The sequence below is a fragment of the Gymnoscopelus microlampas genome (genome assembly GCF_963454915.1).
Source record: "Gymnoscopelus microlampas genome assembly, chromosome: 6".
Taxonomy (NCBI): Eukaryota; Metazoa; Chordata; class Actinopteri; order Myctophiformes; family Myctophidae; genus Gymnoscopelus; species Gymnoscopelus microlampas.
Window position 1 is genome coordinate 26,186,722 of NC_139943.1, and position 21,106 is coordinate 26,207,827.

Genomic DNA, 21,106 nt, shown 5'->3' on the forward strand with positions numbered 1-21,106 from the left:
ATATGTTGTGTGCCGGAACTTACTGTGGATAATAAGACAATAAAAACGTATTCCTCTCTTCTCCTGAGATCTTATATACAGAAATACTGTTGTAGGAATCAAGAGAAACTGCAGTGTATAAAGCAGTAAAAAACATTAAGAATGGCCAGAGAAAGCTATGATCTCTGTAAGCTCTATTCCAACACTAAACCAAAAAAAAAATTACACAAAAATAATGACATGAGATCAATAATATGCGTATGGATGTGTATTTTAATAAAAATAATTCTGTCAAAATTAAACAGAATACATATTTCTTTTTTAATCATGTTTCCAGTACATAGGTATGTTTTTTTATTATTGTTTTATCCTTTTTTATATCATTTTAAACATTTTAAAAGTTTCATGCTAAGTAGAGAGTAACTCATTTCACAATTCTTTTTGCTAAAACTCAAAATACGAAAGTAAAATCATAATAGGAGTCAATTGTGCACAGCTTGTTTTTTTGTAATGCCTAATTCCATTTGGCCTCTCCAAATGAAACTCATTTGCTGTTAAGAGGCCTCGGGTCCTGTTCCAACACTGTCCACATGCCTCCTTTCCTTGGAATAATAACTGATCTAACTTATCTGGCTTGGAGCAAAGTATTCCGCCAGAGGATCAATGGGTATGTCTACAACGGGATAAACGAAGGGTACATGTTAACAGTGCTGCAACACAGACCCAGTTCAAACACAAGAGCTGGGAGACTTGTTCCCTACAGGTATGCAAAACATGTTCTTACGTGTGTGTGTGTGTGTGTGTGTGTGTGTGTGTGTGTGTGTGTGTGTGTGTGTGTGTGTGTGTGTGAGAGAGAGAGAGAGAGACATGTCCTTTACAGGTGTATTAGCATGTGTGTGTGTGCGCATGTTTGTATATGTGTGTGTGTGTGTGTGTGTGTGTGTGTGTGTGTGTGTGTGTCTGTAGCCAGGAGAATAATTCCTATAGTAGCAGAAGGTGTGTTTATAAAAATTGTCCCAGGAAAAAGCTTGACAACATACCCTGTACTAGATCCCTCCCTGCATACACATACCCCTAGCATAATATAAGTCTGTAAATCTCTACCATGGGATGAAATTCTCTTATGAATGGAAATATACAATTTGGGGTGGGCTGCGATACTCAGTCCAAATGCCATTCACTGACTGCATCATCGCAATCAGAGTGACAACTGTGACAAACGTGAGGAGAGATACATGGTTGCAAAGATCCAGGGCTTTAAATGGCATGTGCTGCATTTATATCTGACAGCATTTAGTAATTACCTATCTGACAGACCACATCTTTTTGGAGCAACGCACCTTAACCACTTGAACCCCACCATCCCTATTCTGGGGGGAACATTTGCATTTCACAAGCTCACAATACGTTGCGACGTGTTGCGAGCTTGTAGATTGGCTATTTTTTGCAAGTAGATTTCGTGTGTAGACGGGAAAAGGTGATCCAAGTACAGTTGCAACTCAGGTCCGTTTCACTAAGACTAGAGGGTTTAAGTGGTTAAGACTGACAAACATACTGGATCCAAGGAAAGTATTAGGATAATGCTATTGGGGTGAAACAAAGTATTAGAAAAAATAAATAAATTATGGATTCAATTGTAGACAGCAGGAACAAAACTGATAAACCACAAGAAGGGAAAGAGCATATTATAATCTCAATTTGCCACCAACAATGGTAGCTTATCAAATTATGTATAAACTATGTATGATTGTCATTTAGGTGAGTGAAAGAGGGTTTTTATTTGAAAGAATAATGACATTCTACCAAAGCTACATTCAACACAGAGCCACCTAAGGTGAACACTAGGTTCTTTGAGTGAAGTCATTCCCTGAGTCCAGAGAAGGGATTACAGATATTTTAGAACTAAAATATATGTGTTTTCAGCATTGTCAAACTGACAAAATAAAACGTTTAATGTGGTTTGATGGCTTGGCCATAAAAGCTTTAATAACAAGTGTGAATCTACTTTTTCAAATAACGAGGTCAGAATAAATATTCCCTCATTGAATCGTGAGAGGCTAAATTTAAACAAAAAGTAATTCAATCAGCCCAAATGGAACCACAATTTAGAATATTCGTAGCTATTAGATACTACCATTGGTTCCTTGTTCTCGCCCACTTTTTGAGTCCCTAACTTGTTTGTGTGAGAGGACTCTTCTCAGGGGAAGAGATGGTAAAAAAAAAAAGTATATGAACGTGGCCAAAACAATACAGTCAAAATGAATAGTATGAGCACAGTTTTGAGGGCCTGGTCAGAAGAGTGTTAATAGGACCTAAGTACAAACACTCACAATTGAAACGGCTTACTACCCTGATAGTTGTTCCTTGTGCCTGTGTGTATGAGAAAGATTGTGCATTAGAGATGATATAAATAAAAATCTGAAAATGGTTTCTGACTGCATTATTTGGACATAAAACACAGTTAGTGCAACATTTCCGTTATGAAACAAATGGAAGGATTTGTGGAAGGACAACTAAGAGACAAACACGGTTACTTGTTTGACAAAGGAACATCACGTTTCTAATCAACCAAATTATGATTTTTCTTTAAATTAAAGAGCCATGACAGGACAGGCTTAACTGATTTTTACAACCTTATAGTAGTTGTAATTTGGCAGAGTTGCTCAAACTTTGCTGAGACAAACTGGGTGAGACAACTCATTTTGAAAAGGTTCCCTGAAGCCTACATGCAGTAAAAGAATGATTTCAACACAAAGGGCAACTTAAAATCTTCATGTTGGCAAATGGCTTCATTTCTTTATTCAACATTATAATAGTGATACTAACTATGCAAATAAACAGGTCTAACTCAGGGGGATGCATCTCTGGCAATAAGACTGCTCTGATGAAAGCCTCAAGAATGGCTCGCTACCATACACAAACACCACATGGTGTCAGCCATTAGACTGTCTAAAGCAGTGGTTCTCAAACTTTTCTGGATCAGGGCCCACTTGGAAATCTCGAAAGTGTTTGCGGCCCACCCATCTGACCACTTCACACGGCTGCCATTGTGGTCAGATGGGTGGGCGGCGTGCATTTTCCGAGCAGGTTTATTTTATGAACAGTCAATCGACTGTGAACTAATGTTTTATTATGATGAAAATCTTAGCGTTTTGTTAATTATTTGGGGGCCCACTCGCAATATCCTCACAGCCCACAGGTTGAGAACCACTGGTCTAAAGCCTGATTTATACTTGGTCGCACGCCAGTGTCGCATCCACGAAAAGAGCAAATCCACGAGACTGTAGATCGGCTATTTTTGACATGTGACACCGGTGCGCAGCCAAGTATAGCAAATTAAGCTTTAGTTCTTTACTCTATGTTAACATCAAGGCCTACAGATGAATAAAAAGCAATGTTGTCATAAATGACCAAAAGGTGTTAATAATAATAATAATGATGATGATAATAATGGTGTTAAGTATAAACCAATATATTTCCCCCAGGAGTTAAACGCAGGGTTGGAGGTACAACAGGAGCTGTTTAAATTCCTGCATCCAAACAGGTGGGTATCTGCTCCATGTACATACAATCAGAGAAGCGGTTTATACAACCAATGGTAACTTGTCCACATTCAATCCGGGCTATGTATTAAATGTCTCACTGTACTTTGTGTATTTGAAGTATAGCCAAAACCAGTCCATGTGTTCAACAGGCACCAGGCAAAATTGGAGAGAATTTGAAAGGGTTTTTCTAGTATGACACTTGTTGGAGTTTGTTGTTGTCTAACATGCAGCAGCCTCGATGACAAGCTCCCCATTATTGCATCTACCATGCAATAGTTCTGGAACGGCTTTTGTAGTACATCGTTTCTCAGATGTTGCAAAAATAATACCATACAGGTATATAGTATCACAAAAAGCATGTTTCTTAAAACAACTGATTGATTCCTTGTGTCAACAACAAACGACAAATCCTCCTAGGTGTGGAGAAACATGTAGACAAATGTAGGACTTCTGTGAAGGCTGTAAAACAAATGAATCTCTTTAGCCAATGCTTCATTTACATAAATAGTGCACTTCCAAGTGCTTCCTTTGGGGTAGTAAATGTTCAGAACTGGGACTCAGGGTCTGTCTATCTGCTACATTTCCTCAGTGACAAGGTTTGACATCACTTCAGTGACCTAAGTAAGGTCTACGGTGAAGCTTACAATTGGAGGATCTAGAGTGTGTTATTGTGGAAACCAGCTATGAGTGTTGTGGTCTGTGATGATATGGTAAACAACAACAGTCGAATAAAATACTGAGTCGTAGGGAATCAAAATCCACCCATAAAAACAAAAGAGAAAAAAAAGGGAATTAGAATTTCTGTTGTCCAAGATGAGCACAACAATCTCTAAATAAAAAGACTAGATAAACATAATAATAATTAATTATCTTTAAATAGTGTCACACATTTCTGTATTTGATAATACTAAAATTAAAAAGAAACTTTCTTCTCTTCTCTCCTCTGCTCCTCTGTCCCGCTGGCTCAGTCTGACGGACAGCCACACACACCAATCACACGCATGCTCTCTCCTCTGTCGCCAAGACAACTACCTGCTGGACACGCCTTTTCAGCGCTGCTTAACAATAACCTGTGAGGAAAGAAGGGGGGGGGGGGGGGGGGGGGGTAGCAGTATGACAGGTAAGGAACTGTGTGTGAATATATGTACTGTAGTCTGTGCACTAACAGAAAGTGTGTGTGTGTGTGTGTGTGTGTGTGTGTGTGTGTGTGTGTGTGTGTGTGTGTGTGTGTGTGTGTGTGTGTGTGTGTGTGTGTGTCTCCACATAACTTAAACTCACCTGGACTTGGGCTAGTGCAAAAAGTTGTCTACTCTGGCAAAGGAGCAGGATCCAGAGCGGACCCGGGCCATAAGTTGAACACACTCTGTGGCCTGGCCCAGGGCCAACATCAGTGGAGGCTGCTTAGGCAGGTTCTGGGACTCTGCAAAAGTTGTTTGAATGTTAGCAACAGAGGTAGCACATAAAGTCAGCAATAGTTGTGTTTGTTTGGATGCAACATTAGCGTGGATTATAACAAAACTAGAGTCTAAAAGCCCCATGAGCAGGCTCTGCTGGTATACCCAACTGGAAATTGGCTGATGGTGGGCACTAGAGGATAGGACATGAGGTCAAATAGTTGGGGTTCATCTTCCAGGGAGCATGAATGCACTCAGCACATTTCATGGCAATCTGCCCACTAGACTTTGAGATATATTGTGTGCAAGCGGAAAGTTTGGTCTAATGCCTGGTTTATACTTGTTTGCGTGTTGTGTCGCACGCCGAAAATGTCAAATCTATTAGCTTAATACCTATCACAGCACAAAGCTCTTAGACCTGTTGTAACTTATATGTCTTTATACTTTCAATCAGGGACAGCATCTGTGTCATTTTAGATGTTGCTATATAGCAACACATTTTATTAAAAAGGTTACATAAAACTGTTAGGATTTAGAAGATGCTTTAACAATTGGCCTCAAGTCTAAATGGGTTATTGTGTATCCTTGCCAAGTACATTCTCATTCTCAATTTCATGGCAATCTGCCCATTCGATTTTGAGATATATTGTATCCAATTGGAAATCTTGGCCTAGAGGTGGCACTACAGGAAAGGCCATTCGATCTCCAGAATCAGTGGGGGCAGTCCATGGATATCCATCCAGTAGTTTTTGAGATGCATCTTTTTTTGGGAGTAAAAGGCACAAGCAGAAATTTGGCTTAATGATTTATGATGTTTGGGACCAAAATGGTGTACAGACAAGACATACTCTACCTATCATGGAGTTATAATTATATCTAGAGAACGGACGGCCCTGCCCCCACCTATTCATTTCAATGAAAGTTGCTCACAAGCTCATGAAAAACCCGGTAGTACACTCTTCTTCCGGGATTGGCAGTAGAATTATAAAAGCGGAAGTCTTGCAATACCAGATTTGACCACCAGGCTGTGGCTTCAATAACCCTCTGCGGTCCCTTACCCAGAATGGCGCTGTTGAGTGCGGAGCAGAGTGTTTCTCTCTGTGTAGGGTCTAACTGCTGGCCTACGGGGCAGTTCCAGGGGTCCGAGTATGCTAGCAGGCTGAACGCATCCTGGAGACAGAAACGGACAGAGAGGGAAAGAAATAAGAGAGATGGAGACGTGGAGAACGAAAGAGAGAGTTAAAACACAAATATATAAAGAAATATGACCACAGTCATAACAGCGCAAGTCCAATCAAACAAACTATAAAGTATCATATGAAGAATGTGGTCTGGAAAACAAAATCACTGATGTGGTGAACAGTGGCAGAGAATGAGATACAGCATACAGTATACAGTAAATCACTCACTTCTAGTCATCAGCAACAGTTTAAAAGATATATCCTAAACAAAAATGTAAAGATAAAATGGTCCAATTTGACTAAACGTTCCTGTCTCCTGTAGGCTATTGAATAGCCTACTTGCCAAACAGCATTGTAGAAGCGATGAATAATCTCTCGTCATACAGTCCCCAGTTGGAGCTGTGCATATCCACGGCTCTCTGGAAGTATCGGAATATCCAATAGCACTTTGTCAATGCAATAATATTATCACAACATTGTGCAGAACTTCATAGGCCAGAATAATGTCTGACACTTCACCTGGTGTGGCATGTACGGTACTGTGGCCTGTGCATATTTTGGCACAACCTGCACTTCTGCTGCAGTGTTTACCAGTGGGACTACCAGGTATTTCGTGAGGACATTATCTTTGTCAACTAGTACATGAATCACACCAAAATGGTCATCATGAGACATGGGATAAGTTGTATTAATTTCACCTTGTACACCTAGGATATGACTCCGTCTTTGCTGCAGAGAACCCTTGAGACATGTCCGTACAATGCTGTTTTGCTAAATGAAAATCCTCTTGCATCTACGAGTGCATATAGGTCTTAACACATTCACTGCCCTTGACGTAGATCTACGTCATTTCAAATCCAACCGTTCACTGCCATTGACGTAGATCTACATCAATTAGAAGAAAAAAGTATTTGTTTTTAGAAATTACGCTAGAGGGCGCTCTTCCGCAACCTATGAATGATCCTGTGACTGCGAGACATGGAATGGACGGATGTGACGTCATCCCAAAAAGATTCACTTCCGTCCACTCCTATGTTGAGATGTAGAAAAACTCTGATTTCTTCTTTTTTTGGTGAAAACGAGCCATATTCAACGGCCGATCAAAACAGAATGGACGATCGCGTGTTTTTGTTCCGGTGGATAAACGGGACCCCACCCCCCCAGACAGCTTTAGTTTACATCCGCGTCCACAACGTGGCTTCCGTGGTGCTCCGTGGATCGTCAAAATAAGGTAAAAAACGCTGGCAGTTTCTTTGGATGAATTAATTCATTAATACCTGGCAGTGATTGTGTTAATAGAACCGGATCTGCCATTTTTGAGATCTGAATGACTCTCGTTTAAATTGGTGACTGATTCGACTGATCAAACCTAATGTATAATAGATTATTTTTAATTCCTTCATTTAAAATGTCATTTATGTTATCTGTTATCCCCGTAATTGCAACTACCTATTTATGTTAGGGATATGTAGGGTTCTGTTAGATATACAAATGTAAGTGAATTATGTGGCTGCTGCATATGCTTAAATGCCTGTCAGATTGCAACGCATGTCGAACGATGAAAAACATTTGCGTACATGAGCTGAGATCTGACATGAGATTTGATTGTCGGCTACACTCACATCAAATTGACGACAGATTAATAAATGTAGTACGCCCATTTTAAGGTCTGTGCAAGTTTGATAAATGAGGCCCATTGTGTTAATCAAAATGCTGAGACTGTGCCATTTTCCTTTGCTTCAACAAAGAGAACACTACAGACAGAAAGACCCTCAATTGCAGAGCATTATATCTCATCTGACATAAGGCCTCTTATTTCATTTTTGCTGAGGAGCTATAATTCATGTACATGTTCTCTCTTTAGGATACAGGACTGCACCACCACCAATTCCAGCTCCCACAGAGGTTTTTCTTCTTTTAGTTCTCTCCCCAATTTAGTTAGTTCTTCCAATTACACTTGAAAAATGCACTGCACTAAACACAGTGCCTGTCCCTGTTGCTGCTGGTCTGGGGTTTGTGCCGACACAACAACTCACAATAAATAAATGAATATAAAATAGAAAATGTACAAAAAGTTATCAAAAGTCGACATCACAAAAATATCAAGTGCAAACATTGTGTGAGTGAGTGAGTGAGTACCTGCAACATCTTCTTGTGCGCGGCATTCTTGCCATACTCGCGGCACAGTGTCTCGTTGAGCACCTGCAACTCTCTTCCAAACTGAATCATCCTCTCTGTGGCTGCCTGGTTCCCCCCACAAAGCTGTCTACTACTGCTACAGGCCTCATCTGGGGGGAAATTTACACACATACACAGATTTTATGATGTTAAAAAACAGATCATTTATTCTGTACACAATCCTAGAATTTCATTAATGGTAAAGTAAGCAAGTCTCTCTCTCTTCACATTCAAAGGTAATTGTGAGGGCAAACTGATAGATGATAATTGTAAAGTGGATTGTAAATGTAGAGCCACGTTTTATTCATTTATTCAAGACATTTACAATGAGCTCCTTGATGTAGTAGTTCAGAAATACTGTACAGTATGTAGACCAAGTCTTATGTTGCCATCTAGTGGTTACTGGTGGTATTGCTATGTGAAACAAGTGGTCAAAACCCCAAGTTAGGGCTTGGCTTTATATTTGTTCTTTAATTATTATTTTTCAAAGCACTGTAATTTTCAATTGTACTGTTTGACCCCAGGAAGAAGGAAGGAGATTTGGCAGGAGCCGAATCAGCCCTTAAACCTTGCAGAGAACATAAAGCTTTCAAATTGCTACAAAAAGAAAGGATTATAATGAAATGAGCAAATTAGCTACTGTAGTAGCACGGTGCATGAGCCACCGGAATGTTAATTTATAAACAAAACCAGCTCACGTTATCATTAAAAAATAAATAAAGTCATATTATACCAGCTTGTGCCAAGCTAAAACCCTAGAAAAGTACTGTCAATCTTGCATCTTACTAAACATGAGCATGAATGTCACCCTTTTGTCTGCTATTCTTTAGTCCTTTTGCCTTGCTTTAGTTTGCATGAAAATCTTTAATTTAAATGCTTGCCGGAGGGTGAAGAGTAGCGTGTGTCTGTGTCAACTGTAAGTTGACGACGGTAAATTAGCTAGTGTTGAATTCTGTGAGTATGGGAAGGCATTTTGGACTCCCCATTGGCTTTAAGGACAGTCAATGAGGAGAAAGTGTAGAAAAGAAAATCACTAACAGCATAGCCACGGAATATAGACCAGCTTGCTCCACAAGCTGGTAAAAAATAAAATGAAAATATTCACAGTATCCATCAATAGTTTGTGTGTACCGTACCTGTTACACCGTTGCCGAGGCTGTTGTCATCTGGTTGAAGGATCTCTTGGTGTTTGTATGTGCCGTTCATGATCCGTGCTGAGGAGCCATCAACCACCCCATTGGTATAATGCTCTGCTTCAATCTCCATCTCACTATCACTGTAAACATGAACAGTTTATAATGTATGCGATTATCGTGATGTGCACTGCAATATTATTTGTATAGATATGATGTCATGATGTCATGACACTCCAAATGTACGCATTTACAAATGGCAGTCCCTAGAGTCAAGCAAATGTTTCCTCTTCTGGCTGAAACAGGCGAGCATGGCACAAGGGGACAGCCTTTCCTACCTTGTTTCCTGGTTGCTGTTGGCGCTGTGTGGCTGGCTCTTGGTGGAGTCAGAGGAGTTGGATTCGGAGTAGTTAACGGAGGAAGGAGAGGAAGAGGAAGAAGAAGAGGCTGAGGAGGAGACCCCGGGGTACTTGCTGTTGCTGCCTCCACCGTGGTTCTTTGATTTGTTGGGGGGAGTCACACCATTACTGCATGTAGGGCTGTCTGCTCCTCCGGTGTGCAGGTGTGCGTTGGTGGTGCCGTGGTGGGGGCTGAGGCTGGGCGAGCCGGGGTAGCTGTCCTGGGACTTGGGGGAGCGAACGCTAAAACAGCGAACTTCACTGTCTGTGCCATTCACCATCTCCACGAACTGACGACACCTGGCAGACAGGACATGATACAGTTGGCACACTGCTACTGAAGGTGAAGCTACAGTTAGCGCTTTGTATTTCCAGCTGCAGTACTGTATATTTATAAGTAATTTGTTGAACAGAAAAAGGGAAATATGCTGTCTGGAAGCAGTGAACCACAGACGGCATGGAGAAGAGAAATGAAAATGAGAAAATCTAGATCTGGCCCCTTGAATCATCCTGTCCTATATTAAAATTGCCTGGCGGGTGTACCTCATGTCACTATGTCGTCACACTCATGTCACCATGACTCAGCCATAACATACTGTATGTGTGTTGTCTACATACAGTATGTCTATCTCCATATATGGGCATAAAAGGGACAAGGACTGACAGATACAGAGATCTCCATAAGGGCATTTCAGTGGGATTGGCGGTGCGACGTACTGTAGGTGTGGGGGCCACGTAGCGGCCCGAACCTCTAGTTGGCCTAAATTAGCTTGGCCTAAATGTCATAATGTAGAGGACAAAAAGTGGGTATTTTTTATTATTATAGATCAACTCGTCTCCAAGCTGCCTCATACAAATGTGTTACATGTAGGGTTGCTGTACAGCTGTCTGCATTATATAGAACACCCTGATGAAAACCCTTCATAAGATATCCCTAAAGAAGGTAAAGTTATAACTTATTTAGCTTTAAGTAAACAGATAAGTCAAATGAGAACGACTTCTTCATTACACTGATGACCTGGTCAAAAGGTATAACGTAGAGCAAGTCACAAAACTCGAGCCATGGTTAAAATTCAAACATTTGTACGATGGGTGGTGATAACGTTGGAAGTAATACTATGTTACTTCACTAAATCTCTTTTTTATGTAAAACACTTTAGGCTGCATTTGATGGTGCTATACAAATTATGTTTATTATTATTATCATCATCATCATCATTATTATTATTATTAAACAGTCGGTTTTGGGGGTTGCCTTAGCTCATCATGTGGCTGATTTGTGTTAGTATGCGCCTGGACAAAAAGCAACAGGTTGTAGTTGTGTTACACTACAACTTAATTGGCAACTGAAGAGGCAGAGTTCTAACTTCTTTCAATGTAAATTATGTTATGATTGTGTAACTTACTTCAACATGAATAGTAGGTTGGGATTGTGTTCTAGGAGGCCGGGGTAGAGCTGCTGAGTGGCCTCTATGGCCTCACCTACCCGCCCTGCCAGCACCAGCTTCTGTATTCCTATTGGACAGTGAAAACACAATGGAATCATTTTGAACGTCTTTTATTGTCTGGAGACTCAGACAGTCTATAATGTAAATCTTTGCTGATTAGAAGCAACTGCAAGTTGCTATTTGTGCTAGTTTAGCACCACAGTTGCCAAAATGTTACATTCAATGCCTATGATTTAATGGTATGTGGGTAGGGTTCCTCACTCTGTCTGTTCTTTATAGAAGTCTGGTCCTCTTGTATCAGTGTCTCAGTGGCTCTGGCAAAGGCTGTTGCTGTGGCACAGTACCCATGGTGTACCAGGTAGCTAGACACCATACTGCAGAGAAAACAAGAACAAGAATGTCAGTTGGATTAATATATCTGTTATATGGCACCGGAATAAGCTAATCATTGTGTGCATCAAAACAATATGCATGCATGTGTGTGTATGCATGTATCCAAAGAGTGTGTATGTGTCTTACTTCTGTAGAACAGCCTGCCACTCCCCCAGCCTCTCTCCTATGGGGAAGCGTGCGATCATGCCGTGGATCTTTGCCCGCCATTCATTCATGTAGTCCTCGATGTCGAAGACAAACGGCTGCTGGCCAAAATTTGCATCTACAATCTCGCCAGGGGTCTGAAGCCCCACAGTGGGGTATAGATTGGGCTGCAGACAGATATCAAAGTTTTTGATGAAGAGGATAGTTTAGGGATTTTTAGTACAGTGTAGAGACAGGAAACCGAGATGAGAGAGAGGGGAGACACATGACACATGAGAGGAGTTAGATTCAAACAAGTAGCACTAGCACATGGTTCTGAGCTACCAGGCACCCCTGATCTATAAGGACTTATAGAAATCAGCTATGAAAAAGTATTGGGGGGGGGGGGTTGAATACAACACATTTAGTAGTATGTAGACTGTATTATATTGGTTGCAATACTCACAGGGAGGTCTGTGAAGGCTACACCTATGAGATGGAAGAGAAAATAATAGTGAGTTATTTGAGTCGCGGTTAAAACTTACTGGACAATAAAAGCCAACAGTATGATTTCAAACTATAAATCAAACAGCCAATTAACAATTTAATCAAACAAAGCAACAGAGCTGTGCGTACAGTAACTACGGTATCCACATGCAGTAATGCCTATACTGACTGACCTAGGCTGATGCCATTTTTTGTGTAAAAGCAGGTGTTGTTGATGAGGTTAACGCAACAACCAATCACATCGCCTGTGGTGAAGGTTGGACCGTAAGGTTGTCCAGTCCCTGAAGAGCAAAAGGAGTGGCCATCATCTCCGTGGTACCCATACGAGTGCTTGTCCCATCCTGAAATAGAGCAAAAATTTGGATTAAGAAAATTATATTCCCCCATATTCATAATTTGACATCTTGTCTTGGGATTCCTGCCTAAAACAGAAAAAACAAGGGCAGTGAGCACCCAGCATAGAAACTAGCAATAATCTCTAAGATGCAACTGGTTTCAAACTTTTCAGCTACTTAGTACAACCAGTGTTCCATTGTTGGATGGATTGTTCCACGTGGATTACATTACATTAGAAACCGTGCTCAAGCCAAGGCCACTGATGGTAGTTGCTTGAAGAGGAATTAAGAGTGTTACTTCTCTTCCCTAGATTTATTGAGCCTGATTTTGACCAACCCAGTCATTTTGATACAAATTCACAAGTGCAAGTCTATTTAGCACTACCCCCTTACATGGCATGTCATTCTTTGGACATCCAGTAGAGGGATGCAGTATTCAAAGCCTGGTGGTGAGTCATTGCCATCCAGCCCAAGAGGCTCATGAGGCTAAATAAGGAGAGCATGGGTTCATTTTACTGTGTGTACTGGAGAAGGGAGGAAGTGTCATCATGCACTACTAAATATTTAGTATGCAATTCAGTACGCATATAATATACTTAAAAGCAAGGTATACATGGTCTTTTGAGATTCATGACCTTATGGACATCAAATGTCATTGTAATGCAATCCTATATTTTGCACGATCTTCAATGTAAAGATTATGTTTTTCTTCCTGCCTCAAATGTTGATTTTGGAGGAGAATATATTTTCATTCACAAACCATGATGATATACTACATGCTATTTTTACTTAACCACTCAACGTCATTCTATTTGCAGACAGCCTCACAGGGTCACTCAATGGCACAAAGAATACCGGTCCGGTACATACTTCTTCTCAGTCTGGGCTATATAACATAATGTAAAGTTATAACCCATTTTCATAAACAATAGGAATGCAGACATCAACATTAGACTGGACTAACACCAGGAAAACAACCAAAGCAACTTGGTACTTTTATGTTAGAAGCTCTCCAGTGGTTAAAATGATTTCCTGTTTTTTTTGGCATATTTGTATAACACACATATTTAACACAGTCCATTCGCCCGAAACTGGTGGTTTCATTGTATAATAATAATTTCAGTGCTCAGAACAGTTATAAATCAGTCAAGGTCATGGTTTCATTTTCAAATGAATCAAGCCAAAATATAAAAAGAAGAAACCTGTTATTTACTGATCACAGACCATGCATTCTCAATGATTAGGCTTAATACGTTAGTTCATGACAATGTTCTCATGAGTCTTCAGTTTGAATTTTAAGGACATTTTGCTTCCAGAATTGACAGAATTGAAAGTGAATTAACCCCAATCCTGCTATATGACAGACCGTTCAGAGTTGTAGGCAATCTTCCCTCATCAGAGGCTGTCATTGCCAAAAAGAGTAGGGTGAAAGTGGGATGTGTGTGAGACCCAAGATATGTGATGTGTGCATGTATTGGAGTGTGTCCATCAAGTATTAGCTTAAGCTTGGATTTGTGCATGTGTTTATTATGGTTTGTTTATGTACCAGTACATACAGTATGTGCTCTGTGTGCTCGTGTGCATACAGTATGTGCCCGTGCTCGTGTTGGGGGGGTATTAGATTAATCTGCTGACAGGGATATTGCCTCCAAAGCCAGGCTCACTGCTCCAACATGCTAATGAAATGGGCAGGTCTCTACCACTGGATCAGACACAGAGGTCAGTTGTGGAAAACAGTGTACTTCTATTGGCGCGCGCACACACACACACACACACACACACACACACGTTTGTATTACTATACTTGAGAGGACCATCAACATTTTAGGAAGCCGATTTATGATTTTTTTGGGGGGCATTTTTAGCCGCAAGTCTAAAGCCGAAAAATAGCCGATCTACAAGCTCACAACGTGTCGCGCTGCGACACGTTGTGAGCTTGTAGATCGGCTATTTTCCAGTGTTTGACATCGCCGCACAACTAAGTATAAAATAAGGGGAAAATCTAACCCCAAGCCCCTAAACCTAACCTCTAAAGGTCTAATCCTAAACCTAACCTCTAAAGGTCTAATCCTACACCTAACCCCAACCTGAATCTTTTTCTAATTGTAAACGTATCTCTAAAAATCCTTTTTCAACCATAAAATAACAATTTCTCTTTTGAGGACCAAGAAAATGGTCCTCACGACATCTATTTCTCATATTCTACTATACTTGTGGGGACGTTTGGTCCTCACAAGTATAGTAATACACACACACACACACACACACACACACACACACACAGTATGCATATTGCATACAAATACACTCTAAATACTAATGTGCATGAGCATTCAGACAGACACACACACACACACACACACACACACACACACACACACACACACACACACACACACACACACAGTTGAGGCAATTCACAGCAATCTGTCTACCAGGGCTATGGACCATCTACTGTACACTGGAATCCTAGCGACCAAACATATTTTCATAACGAATACATGAGTAAGCTTTTAAAAAAGGATTCACCACTGTTCCACTCTGTTCCAACCTGTGTGTGACATTTGAAATAATGTGAATAATAAAGAGGAATAATGAATGATGGTGTGTGTGTGTGTGTGTGTGTGTGTGTGTGTGTGTGTGTGTGTGTGTGTGTGTGTGTGTGTGTGTGTGTGTGTGTAATCTAGAGTTTGTTGAATTGGCTGGATGGGTCCATGGCATTCCATAAACCCACACCCAATGGGGAAACCTTGACTAGCCATAGAGCAGATGATACAGACTGGACTCGTGCGATTGGCCAGAAGAGCGGGTTGTTCTGATTGGCTTGGAGTAGCATGGTGCTTTAGTCGTCCCCTCTAAGCTACAATATGGCTGCGATGCTTCCTCCTATGTCATCAGAGCGTGGTGAACCATTCACTGATCTCATTGTGTGGCTGTCTGTGGATGTGCGTGTGTTGAGAAAGAGGGGGATTGGGAGCACAAGAAAATAGATCAAGCTCTGAGAGGAAGGAAGGAGAGATTTGTTTCAGTTGACCTTAACAAACCTCTGGATCTTTGTACTAATTCTGTTCCAGATATCTTTTTATGACATGTAAATTCAGAACACTATGGAGATGTAAATGTCAATTTGCACTGCCAGCAGCAATCCCTCCGTCTTGACTGCAATATGATGCACAGTAAAATCCTCAATGTTAATTTACACTCTGGGCGAGTACAAATGTAACCAAATGAACCCTTAGGACTATGAGTTCATTTGGTTACATTGCACACTCTCAGAGTTAAATAGACACTGAGGATTTTACAGTGTTACTGCATACAAGACACACTGTGTTTATATTTATGTAGATGAGGAACAAGATTGCCATTCTGGAATTGCCTTTCCATTGTAGACAAACTAGAGGTTCGGGCTATGCAGCCCTCACATGCTGGTGGGTTATAATAACTTTACTATGCTGGTGGGTTATAATAAGATATGATATAGTGTTAATTTGGGTAAATGCCTATTTTGCATGTTAGTGATGAGCAGCCCATTCCAGGGGAGTGGAGGGAGAGGGACAACAGCATGAAGAGGAGAGCGTTCATTCTCATCTGTATGATCGTGGTGTAATTTGGGGGAACTGTCTTTATTTGGTGCTTCATGGAAATATTAGTTGCTCAAGGCCTGTTATTAGATTACATGGATTTAGTTGAAGCTACAGTATATGTACAGTACACTGCTACACACACACACACACACACACACACACACACACACACACACAAAGAGCAAGATGTGCATGGTAAGTTTCACACCGTCTCTCACACACACTGCCTGACTGGGTGCACACTTGAATATTTTGTTCCGCGGTGAGACGCGCGATGAAGTAACCCACCAGCATGCATGTGATCACACACACACGGCATCGTGGAGTGGCAGCGAACAGGTCCGGTGCGCACTGCTCCGTTAGCAGGCACGAGGTCCAGTGGCTGGGGATGTGCGCTCTCTCCCAGGCTAGTCCCAGCTAAGCTATGTGTGCTAATAACAACAGAATGTGTGTGCACGCACACACGCTTGCACTCTGTGCGTTGGAGCTGTCCGGGTCGACAATATGCGTGACGTAAAACTGGCCTCGTTAAGTAACCAATCGTGGTGTAACTGTCGTAGATTTTGGATGCATGTCCACCACGTGAGTAGTCCTAGCCAATCACAGATCGGAACGGCGTCACACACACACACACACACACAGCTGGGCAAGACCTAGCCGGTTGAGTGTCTAAACGGAAGTACCGGAATTTGGCGTTAGTACCACCCAAGGAAACGGACGTTGACGCTTTACAAATCTGTCTACATTCTCCGTAAATGAAACGAGTGTTGTGATTGGTCGAAAAAGATAATTTCCGGGGGAAATACGTACGACAGAAGTCCCGCCCCTATAGACACTCTCTGCATTAGGTCGTGACCAGGCTTTTCTCTTTGCAAATGAGTAAGGCTGGGAATGAGGCTACACACACACACATCACGTCCGCCACGTGAGCAGTCCTAGCCAATCAACCGATAACAAACATCGGGGGCGTGGAAATAAGCCAATTGTATATATAGATGTTTGTACATTCTATACAGTAGCTTGAAATGCTTGATATATCCTTCTATAGCATGGCCTTCTCACTTTGGATGTAAATGAGTCCCCAATAAAGACTCATGAAAAATGTACTTTAGTTCGATTAGATATAGAGAAGAGATGTATATACTCTTTCCTTAAAAAAGGGGGGAAAGAGAAAAGGAGACTGCGACGTCCCTTCGACCTAAAAAAAAAAAAAAAAAAATGTTTTTGTCTATTTCTGAAAATGTGTCCTCAAACAGTCTTTCTGTTTTGCAGGGATGTGCACGGATATACGGATAAATGGTGCTGCCCCTACTAAACATTTACTAAATAAAATTTGGTTATCATTTTTTTAATTATTGATATATAAACTTTTCCATTTTGCACCCATATTACTGTCATGTCTTAATAAAATGTTGCTTTTGACAAGCAAAATAAGGAAATACATGCAAATGAAGTATTACCATGATGGATTTACGGAGCCTGTCACACTGTTTTGCACAGCGCTGGTCACCTGTAGCTGCTGCTTCTGCCTGCCATCGTTAGTGCAGTGAGTGAGTCTAGCCTACTCTTAAGCTGCTACGTACAGACACTGGTCGGCATTAAAAAAAAGAGAGCAAAGTTTGTGTGAGTACTTTGATGGAAAAGCGTCACGATGGAGAAATCACATCCAATATAAACACCTGGATGTTACCTTGTACTGTACCACCCGCTGCCTCTGTGATCCGGTCGATTTGAAGAAATAATTCAGCGTTTGAGGTGAGAGCATGGAGAATGCAGAGTTTGGCTGAAGATCCAATACTACATGTCATGTTATGGTTTTATCTATCTATCTACAGTATATTAGTATCTTAGTTACACCAATGCTGGTGTAGGGAAGAAATCATATTTCGGCAACAATCAATGACATTTGTAGAATGTGTGCGGTTTGCATGGGTTTTGGACAAAATCTGTTTGAGTACTAGCAGAAAGTGTATTTTGAAGAAAATGCAAAATGGTGGAAATTCTAGTCAGGTGGGAATGGGCAAGGCCTATGGGATGTTGTGTCATGGTCCAAGGAATCCAGGGGAGAAACATTTTCTTCAGTTCAAGAGTTATAGGCCAAAACGTGAAGAAGCCTGGTATAGCACCACCATGAGGCTACATTTGTTATTCCTTGGCCTAATAGGAGTGTCCGTGCAAAGTTTCATGCTGATTGGTCCAGCGATGCCCAAGATTAGCTGTTCACAGACAGAGTGAAAACATATTCCCCATCCCCAGCCATTCCGGCCTGGTGGAGATAACAAACTATACATACATCTTTGAGTCTGTATTTTGTTCAATACATGCGTAGGCTATTGTAAATATATAAAGTCTAGCGACAGCTGTCATTGACCTCAAGTTGCGTGCGTGGATGACAGATAGAGAGGGACAAAGAGAAAGAGATTGAGTGAACAGAGCTTTTTTTGACTGCATTCTATTACATCAGTCTATTTTGTGTCAGTATTTTGTGAAATAAATGAGTTGGGCCTACATAGATTCTATACGTATACAACTATAGAGTACCAAGATATGACGTCAAACCCAAGCTCCCTGGGCAATAAAGGCTTTTCTCCAATTCAAAATCCCATTGACATTTGTTAACACATCGGGTGCCGAACACGGTCTGAACCGTGTGTTTACATAGTAGCGCTCCGGTGCCGAACACGGTCTGAACCGTGAGTTTAGTCTTTTTTTTTTTTTTTTCGTTTTTCTCCGCGCGGGCGGGGCTAGAGCAGCTCTGGGAGCACCCATTGTAATCCTGCGAAGGAAGTGCCAGATCGCTCACCGGAAACAATTTTTTTTCCCCATCCGCTTCCTGTCTATTTCCTACTTTGAAACGCCTATATCTCCGAATCTGTTTCCTGTGGGGAAAACCGGTCATGTGCGATGCGCGATCCCCCCCCGTTGTAACCCGCGAGGGAAATGTTATGGTTCCAGGCTGTAGCCAGGCTCATGGCACAACATGAATCGATGCTTTTTTTTGCGTGGATTTGCTTGTAACGCACGCGGAAGCTTTAAACAGCAAAGCGCAGTCAATGGGGAGAATGCTGGCACTCACGGTAAGTTGTTATGAAAAAATGCTGGCACCCGATGTGTTAAGACAACATAAGAATTGTGTCCCAAAACATTTAATAACAGGTCCAGCGATTCTGTCAGGGAGGTGGCTCTGTACTAGCCTGGTTCCAGACGAATCTGCCATTGCAAAAAATAATTGCCCTTGGCAGATTAGGTCTGGCCCCTCTCAATAGATATTGCGTTTCTCTCCCTCCAAAGTTGTGAGGGACCAATCAGGGCCCAGTATGCAAATATGGGGCGGGTTTATCACCAGCGGCATTTTTTTAATTTGCCCCTCGGAAATGCAGGTTCCACACAGAGATTCCAGACTAATATATAGGCAGTGATATTAGTCTGGCTAAGATTTTGTGACATTTGTTACCAGTGCAACACAACATGACCAAGTGCAACATGATATAACGCTGAAACTTTAAATTGAAGTTGAAAGATTTAGCCTACCCCCTAGAGAGTCTTACGACTCTCAAAAGTCGGAACCGGCATCGGGCCCAAAAAATCTGGCATCAGTCGGGCTCTAGTTGTGTTACACATCACACCTCTGATCGCCGAATGCCAGCATGCAATGTAAAAGCATGCAGCATGGTTCTATGTAAAACAAACAAGAAAGCCTGCCACTAAAATGGCTTAAATATGTCAAAACAACATAACCTTTGTAGATTTTGTGGCACACTCATTTTATTTTGATTGTTTTTCATCCATGTCATTTCATTGAATATAAATGAATGTAACGAGGCATTGTCCGGATCAGATCATCAATGTTTAGAAATGCAACATTTGCTACAATACAATTGTTATAGCAAACAGCTGTATTTTGGATTTGGACAGGAAAATCTTCAACCTTAAAACCACCTACAGGAAATAAGTACATACTGACATGCCCAGACATGTCTCCCTGCACAACTGTCAGACTCAATCCATATACAATTTATGTAGAAACTCCACCCATATTTCACTCCCCCTGCCCCATCCCCAAAAGTGATACATTTTGTCAATACTTGAACTTCCACAACTTCTTCTATCCTAAACTCCATTCACTATTATCCATAATCCACTATTCCACTTTCTCTCACTACACTACTACTCCTTCTTTCACAAAATTGAGCTGATCTGAACAAAAAACGATCTAGTACTGACATTCCTTATCAATTGCCTGTGTTTTCATTAAATAAAACACTTTTCTGTACTGTGACTTTAAGGCCTACTACACCTTCAATGCATTTTTGCAGTCTACATTATGATCTAAGCCAGGGCCATTAAAGAGCTGGAAAGAGTTAAAATGATGGCCAGAGTTGATTAATTGTGTCATCACTGGTTATGCAGTCTGTCCTCCTATATGTAGCCAGAATGAAACAAACTGAATAGGAAGGCATAACTGTTTCAGTATTTTCCCCTCTCTCCAATGTCCACTTGTCCAACTGGCAGAGATTCTGGCCTCAGGCCAACAACCAGTGATATTGTCAGACCCTGCAATGAGATCCTCACCATAACCAGTTCATGTTGAGTGACCTTGGAAGTCATTACCTTTCCCCTTGTCACCCATTCCTCCTACAATAGACACTCTCCTTTCATTGTATAATCCATAAATACATTCATCACAGCATCCATAACTCCTATAACATCCATTGACGCATTCATCAGCATGGCAATATCCTTGATTCGTACCATAAAAAGGGTTGACTATTGACAATGTTACAGTGTTTCATATCCCGGTCTCCCTTACTGTGTGTTTTGTCTGTAGCTACAAACACAAGAGTGCCTGGTGTAAGAGTGGTTCTTAGATGCAGCAGCAGAAAGTGAGTTCGCTGATCTTGTAAGTTG

At 41.2% G+C, this 21,106-nt stretch overlaps 1 protein-coding gene across 1 annotated transcript in view; it reads right to left on the bottom strand.

The window, feature by feature from the left end:
* Positions 1-232: 232 nt before the first annotated feature.
* ranbp10 (RAN binding protein 10) overlaps positions 233-21,106 on the bottom strand; it is a 32,742-nt gene continuing 11,868 nt past the window's right edge. The window contains exons 4-14 of the mRNA XM_084060557.1: positions 12,453-12,620; positions 12,239-12,261; positions 11,776-11,960; positions 11,518-11,630; positions 11,215-11,323; positions 9,749-10,108; positions 9,414-9,553; positions 8,239-8,387; positions 5,977-6,088; positions 4,803-4,944; positions 233-4,594 (exon numbers count right to left, since the gene is read on the bottom strand). Of these exons, the coding sequence (XP_083916683.1) occupies positions 4,814-4,944; positions 5,977-6,088; positions 8,239-8,387; positions 9,414-9,553; positions 9,749-10,108; positions 11,215-11,323; positions 11,518-11,630; positions 11,776-11,960; positions 12,239-12,261; positions 12,453-12,620 (1,490 nt within the window). The 3' untranslated portion in view covers positions 233-4,594; positions 4,803-4,813. The remainder of the gene's footprint in view (positions 4,595-4,802; positions 4,945-5,976; positions 6,089-8,238; positions 8,388-9,413; positions 9,554-9,748; positions 10,109-11,214; positions 11,324-11,517; positions 11,631-11,775; positions 11,961-12,238; positions 12,262-12,452; positions 12,621-21,106) is intronic.